General features: G+C 48.0%; 1 protein-coding gene across 2 annotated transcripts in view; it reads right to left on the bottom strand.

Annotated features, from left to right (window-relative positions):
* Window positions 1–15,104, bottom strand: part of Cdc42bpb (CDC42 binding protein kinase beta) — a 100,919-nt gene that overhangs the window by 35,993 nt on the left and 49,822 nt on the right. For both annotated transcript variants that reach the window (XM_048431346.3, XM_048431347.3), the window contains exons 5-8: window positions 12,337–12,485; window positions 5,560–5,653; window positions 3,476–3,676; window positions 534–782 (exon numbers count right to left, since the gene is read on the bottom strand). In XM_048431346.3, coding sequence (XP_048287303.3) covers window positions 534–782; window positions 3,476–3,676; window positions 5,560–5,653; window positions 12,337–12,485 — 693 coding nt within the window. The remainder of the gene's footprint in view (window positions 1–533; window positions 783–3,475; window positions 3,677–5,559; window positions 5,654–12,336; window positions 12,486–15,104) is intronic.

The raw sequence follows: 15,104 nt of genomic DNA, 5'->3' as shown, positions 1-15,104 counted from the left end.
TCGTCTTTAAAAAGCAACACTAAGGACCAGGCTGAAGACTTTAAAATAATTGCCAAATTAAAAAACATTTTTGTTTTTACACAGATCTTACTGTGTACATCTGGCAGGCCTGGAACTCATTATGTAGACTTGCTGGCCTTGAACTCAGAGAAACCTACTTGCTTCTATCACCTGAGAGTGCTGGGATTGAAGGTGTGTGCTCCCACAGCAGTTACTTTAATTTTTACTTTATGTGTGTGTCTGTGTTTATGTCTCATGTACACAGGTGCCTGCAAAGACCAAAGAAAGATGCTGGGTCCCCTAGAGGTGGAGTGGGAGGCAGCTGTGAGTTGCCTAATATGGGTAATGGGCACAGAATCTGGGTTTCTGGAAGAGCACCAGGTAATCTTGACTGCTGAGCACCTCTCCAGCTCAGCTGTCAAATATTTTCAAAGATTAGAACAATTCTGCCACTGACTGACTTGTTAAGCAAACAGTAGCCTGACACGTAGACCCACCGAGAGGCAGCCCAGGGAGGAGGCTGGGACACTCACAGTGTTTCTCAGCATGTCATCATCCACGTCAAAGTTGGATGTGTCAGAAGGACTGCTCACATCAGGGATGTACGGAGCTTCTAGGTTTCGTATATTTTCCCAATTTAGGCCTTCAAAGAATGCATGTTTTTTAAAGTCCTCTATTCCATTCTGCCCGAGCCGGCGTTCTCTGCTGCATATCAGTCTCTGAATAAGGTCCTTTGCTTCTTCAGAGACATCAGTGACATGGGATGGGAACTGAAATCGCTCCTGGGGAGGAAGGGACAGCCAGAGGACACAGTCAGGAAAACCTCAAATGTGTAGACAGTACAGGAAATAATCCTTACTTTACAATTAACCAAATGTAATCCAAAACTAGGGAATTTTAATTCCACAAGGCAAATAAGTAAACCATTCCCTTGGGGCCTGTGAGATGGCTCAATGGGTAAAAGGCACTCACTTGCCTTGCAGCCTGGCAAATGGAGTTTGATCCCTAGAACCCATGTGAATGGGGGAGAAAACTCCACAAAGTTGTCCCCTGGTTTCCAGTGTGCACTGCGGCACATGCACCCATACGCATGAGAAGAAAATTAATTAAGATAAACTGACTTATCATAGCTGGCTTGTTAACTCCTACCCACAAATGACAATGACAGATTATGTTTCTTCCTCTCTAAACAGCAGAGAATGCAGAAAAATGTGCTGTGGAGACATGCGGCACAGCCCTCTCAGTGCTGGGCCAACACTGCATCTTAAAAGAAAACAGCCTTAAGAATCCACACTTCACGCTGCAGGAAAACTACAAACCACACACTCCTTAATTGTCAGGGACAAAGAACAGATAAAAACTCCTAACACCTCACATTTGCACCCTGACCAAGAGAACAAGTGTTCAGCTGAATTCCTATGGAAGGGTTTGTTTAAAAAAGGACAGAACAGACACCAACAATGAGAACCATGTACCTGTGTGGTACAGAAATAAATACTGAAACACGAACAGAAGTCCATTCTCACAACGTACCGCATGCCGCAGGGCTGAGAGCTGAGCTGCCATCTACTCGAGGCGAGTATGCACTCTGTGAAGGCTTTCTAGGAAGCACTTATTTATGAGTTAAGAATCTACGTCTACTTTGTGTGCTTGCTGTGTGCATCAAAAAGGTCCATACTGAGGTCTTCCTCAATTACCTTCCACCTTTATTTATTGACTTATTTTTCGAGACAGTCTCTCATATAAAACTTAGACCTCACTGATTTGTCTGGACCAGCTGGCTCCAGGATCTGCCTGTCCCTCCATGGGGCAACAGCTGTGCACCTCCACACCTGATTCTCCAAGGGGACACAGCTGTGCACCAACACACCTGACTCTCCAAGGGGACACAGCTGTGCACCTCCACACCTGACTCTCCAAGGGGACACAGCTGTGCACCAACACACCTGACTCTCCAAGGGGACACAGCTGTGCACCTCCACACCTGATTCTCCATGGGGACACAGCTGTGCACCTCCACACCTGATTCTCCATGGGGACACAGCTGTGCACCTCCACACCTGACTCTCCAAGGGGACACAGCTGTGCACCTCCACACCTGACTCTCCATGGGGACACAGCTGTGCACCTCCACACCTGACTCTCCAAGGGGACACAGTTGTGCACCTCCACACCTGATTCTCCACGGGGACACAGCTGTGCACCTCCACACCTGATTCTCCACGAGGACACAGCTGTGCACCTCTACACCTGATTCTCCAAGGGGACACAGCTGTGCACCAACACACCTGACTCTCCAAGGGGACACAGCTGTGCACCAACACACCTGACTCTCCAAGGGGACACAGCTGTGCACCTCCACACCTGATTCTCCAGGGGGATACAGCTGTGCACCTCCACACCTGACTCTCCATGGGGACACAGTTGTGCACCTCCACACCTGATTCTCCAAGGGGACACAGCTGTGCACCTCCACACCTGACTCTCCATGGGGACACAGCTGTGCACCTCCACACCTGATTCTCCACGAGGACACAACTATGCACCTCTACACCTGATTCTCCAAGGGGACACAGCTGTGCACCTCCACACCTGACTCTCCATGGGGATACAGCTGTGCACTACCATACCTTTTACATGGGTTCTGGGGCTTCAAATCAGGTGTGCACAACTAGATAGTAAACACTTTACTGATTGAGTTGCCCCCCCATACTGAAAAATATTCTAAGTATAGTTTTTACTTTGATTTGGAGTAAAATATAAAGCAATTTTCATGTTAATCTTGCCCCAACATGAGCAATTAATGGGAGACTAGTTGAAATACAGGTCAACTATATACAACTCAGTTTTCTGGGATGTGTAGGCACATACACACGTACATGCCAGGTCGTGTTTGTGCTACAGCAGACAGGAAAAAGGAATCCTGACCATGGATCTCCAGGGCTGGGTGTGCAGTTCTGTGGTAGGTGCACGTATGGAGCCCTGTGTTCAGTCAAGTGTGTGCTGTGGGCTGAGGTGGAGATGGAGAGAACAAGGGCACAACATCAAAGTGAAAAATAAAAACCCTGAAAAGGGAAAAAGGAACATACCGGACGGGGGAGGAACGCGGATGCCCTATGTGGAGGTGAGCTCACTCATGACTGTGTCCCAGGTGGCATCTAAAGCCGAAGTGTCTACAAGGACCTCCCAACACCACTCTAGGCTCGTCACACTTGACAGTTAAATGAACACATGGATTGTTCTACACAAGCCTGCTTCTCCTCTAGGGAGTCTGAGGTCAGTGAACACAGGCTCCATTAAGTGCACAGTATCCCCTCCTTTCCGTCCCACATGTGCAGTGTCACCATCTTATGTTGATGACATCACAAACCTCTGCCCATCCCTCCTGTCCCTCCACCCCATCTGGCCTGAACACTATTAGCCTCCACCTCCCCGCCAGCCTGTGCGGGCACCACAACAGCATATAGCATCTCACCTCATGGTTCATGATCTTGCCATAGGTCTCCACCAGTGACTCTGCATAAAATGGTGTTTCTCCATACAGCATCTCATACATGCAGACGCCCAGCGACCACCAGTCACACTCGGGTCCATATTTGCCCATGCCATCCTCCATAGCCTGCAGGATCTCTGGTGAGATGTAGTCAGGTGTACCCACAGCCACTGAAGACTGAACCTTGGAAGAAAAGGGGGTGATGAAGGGAAGCCCGACAGCATCGCTAACAACTACATATCTCTATCTGCTTCCCTTAGAATCCCGCAGCTGCAGAAAACAGAGCAACCGTGAAATAAAAGTCCCCAGAGGCAGCAGCCCTACACCTGCTGCCCATGCTCCCAGGGTAATCTACGGGCTCCGTGTCCAGGCCAGCCCTTGACTTTCCTGTTCAACACAAAGCCGAAGGAAAAGCACACGCTGGCTTCTGTCAAGCCCCCAGGGGCTATGGCTTCCTAGCACAGCCCACCCTGAGTACCCAGACGGAAAACAAGCAGTTGTCCCAGCACCAACCGGGTTCCCCAGAGAGTCTCTGCTCAGTGGCCTGAGGGTGGTGCCTCCTCAGCAGGCACATGCCTGGAGCAGGGCAGGAATGGGGCAGGGGTCCCAGGCCCATCTAAGAAGAGCCCAGGCTCTCTAAGGTCCCCTGTGGAAAGCAGTGTAAGAGGAGCTACTCAGTGGACAGACAGCAGGGGTCTGCCTGGCACTTTTCAGCATAGCAGCCTGCAGTGGCTGTAAGCAGTAAGGGCAGTAAGGGCAGTGAGGGTAAGTAAATGTCCACTGTGGTAGATGACACTGTAAATGCACCCAAGGACACCATGCTCTCATTACTAATTACCAGAACAGATTTGACCACAGCACCAACCTATCAACAAGTTAACATGGAGGCTGAAATTAAAAAAAAAAAAAAAAAAAGCACAGAGCAGTGGAGGAGAGTGCAAACAGTTCCACGCCTGTGCAGCACGGTCAGCTGGAGCCCCGTGGCCTGTGCAGCAAGGTCAGTTGGTGTCTGCACATAGATGTTTGAAAATATACTGGTAGGAATTGTCTGGGACTCCTTTTGAAGTAGCTGGCATCACATATAAGTGTAGGATTTAAAGGATCAGAGCCTCCTGTATGGGACTGCAACAAGGGCTGCTGTAGTCATAGGAAAGAATGCAATGACACACAGTGTAATAAAAAGAGGGCGGGGAGCTGGCCAGTGAGGTAAGACAGAAAAACTACTCACAGGCCACCTCACTGCAGTGCTGATTTGACCTGAGGTACCAGGTGAACCAGGCACTCTCCTGTCCCACATCTGGGGCTCACAGCACTCTGCACTAAGGAACCCAGTTTTTAGGCCCGCGATAACTACAAGAGAAAGCTCAGCTTGCAGAAAGCTACCTGGAGCTGGCCCTCCAAGACGGATAGAGGGAAGGGCTGGTCTCACTCAGGGCAGCATAGCATGCTTACAGTCACCCAGGGCTCTGAGGAGCCTGACAAATCCCCAATAGCACCCATATGTCATCACAAAAACAGAAAAGAAGGGCTGGAAGACAGTCTAGTCAATAAACTGGACTTCCTCAAGATCCCTTACAAGATGAGAATCTTGTGCTCTATTGTCATAACCCACACTGTTAAAGGAAGCTGGCAGTGGGGGGTGGGGTAGCACGATGGCATGCCATTATAAACCCAGTGCTGGGGAGGAAGGACAGCGGGCCCCAGGACCACTGGCCAATCAACAGAGCCTGTGAGTTCCAGGTCAGTGAGGGACTCTGCCTCCAAAAGAAAAGGTGGGCAGCTTCTGAGGAATTTAACCCCAGGCTGGACTCTGGCCTCCACATGCATGCACACCTGTACATTCATACATACAAATCTGCACACAGCATGCACATACACATATGATTTTCAAACTTTAAAAATTCCTCAAATAGAAAATTTCAATTGTCTTCTAAACAGATTCATTTTCTTAATTTACATTAAAAAAACTGGATTTTCTTAATTTTATGTCAAACTGAACACTTAGTCCCCTTTTAACTACAAGTCAAACTCAAAAGCAAATGGCAATCTTCAACAAAAATACCTACAGTTCCATCATCATTCATCTTCAAACACGATCCAAAGTCAGCCAGGCGGATATGACCATTCACATCCAGAAGGACATTGTCAGGCTTAATGTCTCTGTTGATGAAATAAGCAGAGTAAGTTAACTGTCCCAGCGGGCTCACGGGACCCATGGTCAACCCAAGAGCAGCCATAACCAGAGCAACTGGAGCAGCACCAGCAGAGCTGTCACAGATGCCAACCCCTCCCCCAGCAGCACTGCCACCTACTAAGGTTCCCGAGTATCCACTGCCTTCCTGAGGGGGCTCATCAGCATAGGGCCAGAAAATAACATCTAAGAGTTAGGGAGATGGTTCAGTAGTTAATGGGGCTTGCTATGCAATCTTTGGGTCCCAGCAACCACATAATAGCCAGGGGTTCCCCAAATGCCTGTAAAACCAGCTCTGAGGGATCTGATACCCTCTTCTAGTCTCTGTGCGAGCTCTCATTCTCTCTCTCTCTCTCTCTCTCTCTCTCTCTCTCTCTGTCTGTCTCTGTCTCTGTCTCTGTCTCCTCTATCTTAAAAAGAAAAGGCATCCAAATAGCGTCTGTGCAATGTTGCCTCAGATGGCACCACACACTTTGGTCTGTGGAGAGTGCTTGGAGAAATAGAAACGGAGACCAAGGGGCAAGCAGCATGGAGGGAGATTAGCAGTAGCTACCAGAAGGGATCGGTATCAGAAGAAGTAATGGAGTCAGGGAAGAGGCAGGGACGACTGTTTGCAGGGTAACAAGCTGCTCTGCACACTGAAGCTGAGTAGCCTATATACAGTCAGCCACCACAGCAAATGGCACAGTCACACAGCCACGGCAAGACACTCAAAGCCCACACTGTCAACTACCTATGCCCAAATGCTGGGCTGAAGCGTATCCACAGCCCTGAGAATAAAGTCATTACAGACAACTCTGAAAGCAAGAGAACACGTCCACCAAAGTCATGCTCAAGTCTGTTTGCAGCAATACCACACACAACAGACAAAACATGTCCAGCATCAACTGCAGGAGCGCATGTGCAGGAGCGTGTGTGCAGGAATGTGTGTGCAGGCTGCGATACAGCCACACGGGGGGCCCTGCAGGGATTCTGCCACAAAACCACAAGTCAGAAACAGGAGAAAACCAGCACAGCACTTGAACCTGAAATAAGTCCCTCACTCAGACACGACAGGGAAAAGACACAGGTTAGGTGTGGCACACTCAGAAGGGCAACGCTAGAGGTCAGCCTGGGAAAGGTGGGGAAGATATGACATAAAGAAAGGGAACAGCGGGGGAACCAAATTGCCATAGTGGAAAAACACTAGGAAAAAAAAAAACCAGGAAGAAATGAGGATTTAATTAAAGGAAGAAACAGGAGAAAAAAAATAAACTATAACCTCAAATGAAGACTAATTTACAAGATGCTTAAAGGAAAGTGAGTTTAAATCAAACCTAATGGAAGCACTGAGGGAAGGAACCTAGACAACACAGCAGAGTCAGACTGAGGAGTGTTCCTCTGTGGGCATTCCGCAGAGGAAACCCACAGACATAAGGAAAGCAGATAATAAAACACGACTCCCATCTGAAATAGAACCCAAGAACATTCCTCATGCTTGCAAGCTCAGGGTTAGAAAGGCTGTAGCAAAAGGATCAAGTTCCAGGCTATCTTGCTGGCAAGACATCACCTCAAAAACAAACAGTGTGTGTGTGTGTGTGTGTGTGTGTGTGTGTAGAGATAGATAGATAGACAGACAGACAGATAGATAGAATGGTTCAGTATATATAATTAAAAACAGGCAAAGCTAATTTGTATTTCCAAGGCTCCTTTAATATAGTAGTCTCTTGCCACAAAAGGCCACTCAAATTAACTAATTAAAAATCCAGGACCCAGAGAGATGCTCCGTGGGTAAATGTAATGGCCATCAAGCCAGAGAACCTAAGTTTGATACCTGGGACTCCTGCAGTTTGTCCTCTAACCTCCTTACATGCATGCACCCACATTCATACCAACACACACAAATGGAACTAAACATTATGGCAATGGCTTAAGGGATGTCTTGGCAAGGATTAAGTATCACCAGTTGGATCCAGGACCTGCTGACGGGAAGGCCACCACTAATCCTGGGGCCTCAGGCTCTTGCTACAGAAGACCAGTTAGTCAGTGCTGTGCTGTCTCCTTTCCTTAGCTGTATGCTGTTAGCTACCCATCTAAAACTAAACTGTTCACCAGTAGAGAAAAAGAAAAAAACATTTTGACAAAACCCCCTGTATTCTGAAAGCCTTTCCTTCCCATGAGCGATCATCAAGACAATCCCAGTCCCACAGAAGTATGGGTGTTCAGTGCACCCAGGACAGGCTTCCATCATCGGGTTGCACCAGAGGACACCTAACTAGCACCTTCTGAGAGTCTTCTGCTTTATCTCCCCCTCACTTGAGTTTCCCGAGGCTCCTGTTGCACCGTGGATGCCCGCTTACTAACTTGCAGCTGACCTGCGTCAGCATGCCTGAGAAACACGTTCTGTTTTCTCTGGGCGTACACACTGCTCTTGCCATGATCCTCTGTGCAATCTCACTGACTCTGTTTTCTCTGGGGTACACACTGTTCTTGCCCTAATCCTCCGTGCAATCTCACTGTCTCTGGTTTCAGGTCCCTAGAAGCTGACGTCTCAGGAAGGGGCTGCATACATGGGCCTGAGTGCTTCTGGGTTCTAGTTTTGTCACTGTTTCCTTGAGCACCAGGTAGAGGCTGTGAAGTTTGCAGGAGTCCAGCTGTGAAGAAGGGGTCAGGGCACAGAGCTGTCTCAGCCCCCAGAGCAATGGTTCTCAACCTTCCTAACACTGCGACCCTTTAATACAGTTCCTCCTCATGTTGTGGTGACCCCCAACCATAAAATTATTTCATTGCTACATCAAAACTAATTTTTCTACTGTCAAGAATCATAATTAAATATCTAATATGCAGGATATCTGATATGCGACCCCTGAGAAAAGGTCATTTGACTCCCAAAGGGGTCATGATCCACAGCCCAGTTGTGGCTGTGCTTGAGCTCTGCTGCCGAGTTCACCAGTGCTGCTCCCCGGAGACTCACTTCTGATACTGCCAAAGATAGCACAGCACACCTGCCTGAGACTGGACAGCATTAACTCTTACTGTGTTACATACAATCTGAACTGAGTTGGTTTGAGAAGAACAAAAGTTTTTGAATTATATATTTTTACTCCTAGAGGTCAAATGACAAAGCAGAACCTCTGTGTGGTCAATTAAGAAATGAGGAAGGGCTGGAGAGATGTCTCAGGCATGGTTTAGCAGTCACATCAAGCAGCTCAGTCACCTGTAACTCCAGTACCTGGGGATCTGATGCCTTCTTCTGACCTCCGTGAGCACGTACACGTGTCACACATACAGACAAGCAGGAACATACATATACACATTGATAAAAAACAAAATTAAAAAATAAAAGAAAGAAGTTTTCTAAATAGGAGAAAAAGGAAAAAATAAGCTATTTAAAATAGAACCTAATTGGGGCCGGAGAGATGGGTCAGCAGTTAAAGAACACTGACTGGTTTTTCAGAGCACCTGGGTTCAACTTCCAGTTTCCAAATGGCAGCTCACAACTGTCTGTAACTCAGTTCCAGGGGATCTGGCACCCTCACACAGACATGCATGCAGGCAAAACACCAATGCACATTAAATAAATAAATACAATATAACCTAATTAGTTTCCTGAGGCCTGTGACAAAGATATTTCTCTCTGTATTATGAAGCTGGCAAAGCTTTGTCACAGAGACAAAATCTAAATGTTATGAACCAAAACAGGGCTAGTGAGATGTGGGGGTGAGGCCTGGTGATCTGAGTTCTATCCTGGAACCCACATAAGAGTAGAAGGGGAGAATTAATTCTCCACTCTCCATACATGTACTGAACACATGGCCACTGGTCTATCTTTCTCTCTCTCTGGCGCGCGCGTGCGCACACACACACACACACACATACACACACACACACACACAGAGCATTTGAGAGCTGGTTCAGTGATTAAGAACACTTGTTGCTCTTCTAGAGGACCCAAGTTTGGTTCCCAGTCCAAGTTGGGCAGCTCATAGCACCTGGCCTCTGCAGACTTCCATATACACAGGTGTGCTCATATACATACATACATACATACACACACACACACACACACACACATACATACATACATATATATATATACGTATGTATGTATTTTAAAAAGAAAAACTGAACTGCAATAGCCAGATCTGGTAGCATGCATACCTACGATCCCAGCTACTCAGGAAGATTACAAGTACAAGACCTGGCTGGGCATCTGGTGGAAACTGTCTCATGAAAAAAGGGCTGTGTGTGGAGTAGCTCAGTGGTAGGATGTAAAGTTCTAGGTTTGACCCCAGTAGGGAAATCTTAACAGTAATCTAAGAACTGCAACAACCTACAGAAGCAGGCATACCCAATAAAGAGCATTGGGGGGGGCACTGACAAAAGCTCTCTGAGCTACAGGGAGCATTGCGTACTCTGTGGTCCCCAGGGGGTCAATGCCACCTACCTGGGACCTGCTGCATTCCCTGGTAATGTGGCAGCACTCTGTGAAATGGAAAAGTCCTTCCCTCCACAGTGGGTGCTGAGCTCCCTTAGGGAGCCTCCTCGCAGAGGCCTGAGGTGGGTGGAGAGCAGCACCAGTGTGTGTCCAGTTCACACAAGGTCCTGGATCCCCAGAAACACATAACGAGCAGAGAACATATCCACACCACAGAGACATCTCTGCAGAGTTTTGGGGAATAGGAAAACACAGGAGCTGCAATGTCAAAAATCTCAGGAAATGACATGCAGCGTGATGCGCTCCACGGCTGAGAGTCACCACCTTAAGCCCCTTCTCAAGAATCCACCGCAGCAAAGAGTGAGCCCAGGGGAGCAAAGACTGCAGACGACTGAGCAGAGCAGAGGAGGCAGAGGAGACACGCCTTCCTACTGTACAGAGCTCTACAGCACAGGCACCGCAGAGTCGCAGAGAAAAGTAGAGTTTGGGGCCAACAAGATAAAGTCGCTTGCTGCAAGGTTTGATGACCTGAATTCAATCCTTAGACAGGAGAAGGAGAAAACATGGCTCGAGAGGAGAGCTGTCTTCTGAGTCCCACAGCACAAGTACCTCTCCTGTCAAAAATACCACTTACCAGGGCAGGGGCGTGGGGATTTAGAAATATAAGAACACAAAGATACATAAAAAATAATAAAGCAGAATCCACGGAACAGTACTAGGAGGGCATTTTAGTGAATACTGAAACTGCCTGCGCCTAATTATCCATACACTTTTATATCCAACACAAAAGGGGGAAGAAGGCAGCAAAAGACTTAACATGACACAAAGGCCAACTCAAACAGTTAATCGCTCCAACACTTTGAGACATCAAGTCATTGGCATTATGCTGTTTAGGCAGTGAAATCACCCTAGACCAAGTACCCCGAAGGCAGCCATTTCCCATATTACAAAAGAAGGAGTAGAAATACATCCTGTCAGGATGGACGGGCTCTACTTGTATGGGCTATCTTAATATCAAAAGAACCAAGTAAACACATCCTGAGTCAGGCCGTGTTGTCAACCTTTGTCACTTGACAACCTTGACCATCAGACGAGGTGGAAACAGGCTCATATTTTTGGGTCTCCACAATACCTCCCTTTTTATTAATTTTAATAAAGTCTGTGCCTCTGCAACAGGACAGATGACTGGGTCTGCCTTAGGTAAACACTCTCCCTAAAACAAACAAATAAATATAACAATTAAACAAAATTTTAAGTTGTATACACCTGCTCCATAAGTCTGAGGGCATGAGTTCAAATCCCCAGCACCCATGTAGAGAGCCGGGTGTAGCTATCTGTACCTGTACCCCCAGCACTGGGGACAGGGCGTGGCTGGTCAGCACATGAAACAGCTCCAGTATAGGGAGAGGCCCTGTCTCAAGGCAACAGAGGTGTGTGTGTGTCTATGCTCACACAGACAGACATAAAAAAAATCAATAAAATAAAAACGAAGGGATTTTTAGAGGCTGAAGAGACAGCTCAGTGGGACAGAAGCTTGGTTCCCAGCTCCCACCGTGGGCAGCTCATGACTGCTCATGACTCGAGCTCTAGCAACCTGACACCCCCTTCTGATCTTTTAGCACTCACAAAAGTGGCGCACACACAAACACAAATCCTCTTTTTAAAAAATGTCCACTTTCATACATCACAAGGCTTAGCTCTAATAGTCAAACAGACATTTCACAGATTCTCCCAGAAGTTATTTTCTAACTGGGGCAGGGAGTCCTACGGGAATGCACCTGCAGCCGAAGAGCCGTTCTTCTGGCCTTTCCCATGGCTGTGACAGAAACACCTACACTTTAGCCCTCTCCTTCCCTGAGAGGGCTTCACGGACCAGTGTGGACAGAGGCGGGCATGGAGGTGCAGTGGGATGGAACTACGTGAGTGCCAGTGAGGACAGGCAAGTAGGGAAGGGCTCTGCAAACGGAGCCTGAAAGCCCAGGTGCCTCAGCTTTTGGGAATCAGACCATCACAACCAGAGCAAGAGAAGCCCAAACATTCTGGATGCCACAGGCTAAGGGAGACAGGGACAAACCACCCTATGCTGATACTCAGTCGCTCAGTGAGTACTTATCAACTGAAGGATTCCTCAGGGGGCCTGGAACCTGAGGCCCAAGACCAGGAACAGGATCCTAGTGAAAATGAGAATTTTAATGTTTAATGTAGTATTCATAAATGTCATGAAAAGGTGGTTACCTGTGCACGTAGTGAAGCTGATGGATCGAATCAATGGCCAACACCATTTCGCCAATGTAGAACCTTGCCATGTCTTCTGGAAGCTTGTCTTCAAATTTACTCAGCAGGGTCAACAAATCACCGCCCACATAGTAATCCATAACCAAGTACTACAAATCAGAAAGAGAGAATACAGTTCTTAACCTGACAGCTAACTACCATGGACACTGTCTGACTCAAGGCTGGCCTCCTGCCCCAGGATCTAGGGCACTAGGATCACAGGTGTATGCTGTGATCTCCTCTCCCAGAAAACATCCTGCTGGGCTGTGGTTCTGCTGCGATCCAAATGCACACGGCAGAGAACAGAGTTCACTGAACAATACAGCTAGTTGGTGAGGAAGAGCTGAAGGCAGCGCTCACAGAGAAAGCCCATTAAGAGTCAGGGATCTGAAGCAGGAGCTCAGCTCATAAACAGACTATCCAGATCTGTAAAGGTTAGTCCTCCAGGTCCTTGAGTCACAAGAGGACACTGATCAGAGAGGGAAGTGGGCTATCTAAAATCATAGACCCAGCAGCTCTTGCTGAAAAGATAATGCCATCAAAGAGCAGGAAAGGAGGTACTTATGCGTTCAGCCACAGGCAGGTCAGACAGCTACTGCTTTATGGGGAAAAATGTCTTCTGATAATGAACTGAGTGCTTCTCTTCACTCGTACAGGCCCGAGGCCAGTGTGTCAGGTACACAGTATGCCTGCACAAACATGCTGCTTGGTAACAGCTTCTCCCATGCAACACTCAGAGGCTCATGCCAGGAAATCCCAGAGCTGCAGAGGCCCTAATGGAAGCATCTCATTCCAGCAGAGAGGTTTGGCACAGGAGGATCACTGCAGGCCACTCCTATGGCTCCACTACCGGGGACACACAGAAAAGCAGGCAGTCTCATCTCCATGTCAATATAACTTACCATAGTAAGGAATTACCATGGTCTGGTTAACTGAGCCAGGGAAATCGTCTTTTAACAAATATCGAGATATAATACAGGGACAGCATTACTCTGTGTGACAACCGCACTCTGTGCCTTCAGCTACCTGACCTAGACTTTGGAGCTTGCCCTGAAACCAGCTAGCTCTTGTAGACCAGGCTGGCCTCGAACTCAGAGATCTGCCTCAGGACCACAATCTTAACAGTAAAGCAAGCATGTCGTATGGAAGGAAGTAATCACCATGCCACCATCTGAGAGAGCACCCTGTCTCAGAGTGTAACCAACAGCCCTCACCCCACTCCCAAAATTTCCCTCAAGTGTCTTCTCCTCTACAAAGCCTTCCTTCCTCCTGTGTCCCCACTGGGAACGCCATCTAAGCCTGCTTCCCAACTACTTCTGCACCAGCTGGTCTCCTGTCTCCTACACCCGGTTCAGCTTCACTGCACACAGCCTCCTGGTGGACATACACTAAATTATCCATTTTATCACACAGTACCTCTGACCCTGCCTCAACAGTTAGCCTGTTAGTACCCTTGGGAGGTAGGGCTTGGAGTGTAGAAAATGGAAAATGTCCTTGCTCATCAGGGTCCATATTGCTAAAGGAAGAGCACAGCAAGCACAGAGAGCAATGGAAGGGCCAGGAAACAAGCCTGTCTGGCACAGTCACGTGACCAGAAGCTACTGAGCACAGGCTGTGGGGCATCCAACAGCCGGGGATGTGGAAAGAGGCCAGGAGGGGAAGAGATGGATGTGGCAGCTGGAGCAATGGTAGGACAGAGACAGCAAGACCTGAGCCTAGGTGCAGTGAGGGAGGAAGCCAGAGCTTGCAGCAAGAGCTCAGCAGCTATGGTGGGGACCACTGGGACTGTGAGGCCATTCAGACAGGCAAGGTGTTGTGTGTGGAGGGGTGGTGGGGACTGAAGACAGTGGGCAGACACTTTAGAAACTCTGGAGGAAAAGAGTCAGTAGCTGCTGAAGGACATTCTTGGAGGACAGGGGACAGCATCCCTCAGGAGAGCACAGGGTGAGCATGCTCCCAGATGCGGCACATCTCAACATGGCCAGCACAAGCATGCAGCAGCACCTCCCATATCTGTCTCTCTCCTCTCCCTTATGACAACACAGTTCCTATTCCAACAATTCCTCTGTGCTCTGGCCCAGGCAGCAGGTCTGCTGGTTCACCACAGTCACATCCTCGATGGTAACCCAAGAACTGGCATCTCCACGGGAGATTCCTAAGTGATATGTGTGAAATTAGAACACCCCTGGTAGTGCCTGTCTCACACTTCACACAGCATCACACTATTCATTTGAGGGATTAAAAAAACAAAAAACCTGTCGGCTACTGAACAGACCCATGCTGCCTAGGAGTCTCCAGAAAGTCAAATCAGAAGAGCAAGAAGAGCTCTGGAGGATGCCTACCTGAGTGCACGGGCAGAAACACTCATCAGAAACCAAGGAACATTAACCACCTGCCCCAGAAAACCAGAGCAGGGACCCTGACACGGCTGCTGTCATCTGTACAAAGACTGAGCTCATAGCCACACATTCTGACACCCAGTTATAAAAAAGATGGTATTCACAAAGGCTTATATCATAAAGTCATTGAGAAAGCTGACCATGGCCAAATGTATCTTGAGGTTTTCAGCAGATACCAGCTGCCCTCTGCTGGGACAAAATAAACCTCTCTAAATGAATGATACAATATACACCATTTACCACATCCTGGTTGTTCGAACCTCAGGGGTTTTTGTTGTCTGAAAGAGATTGTTCTAAAATGAACAAAAATTTCTGGCAAGCAAACAGACA

This window comes from Myodes glareolus, chromosome 11, assembly GCF_982192425.1.
Source record: "Myodes glareolus chromosome 11, mMyoGla1.1, whole genome shotgun sequence".
Lineage (NCBI taxonomy): Eukaryota > Metazoa > Chordata > Mammalia > Rodentia > Cricetidae > Myodes > Myodes glareolus.
This window is presented reverse-complemented; position numbering and strand designations above follow the sequence as displayed.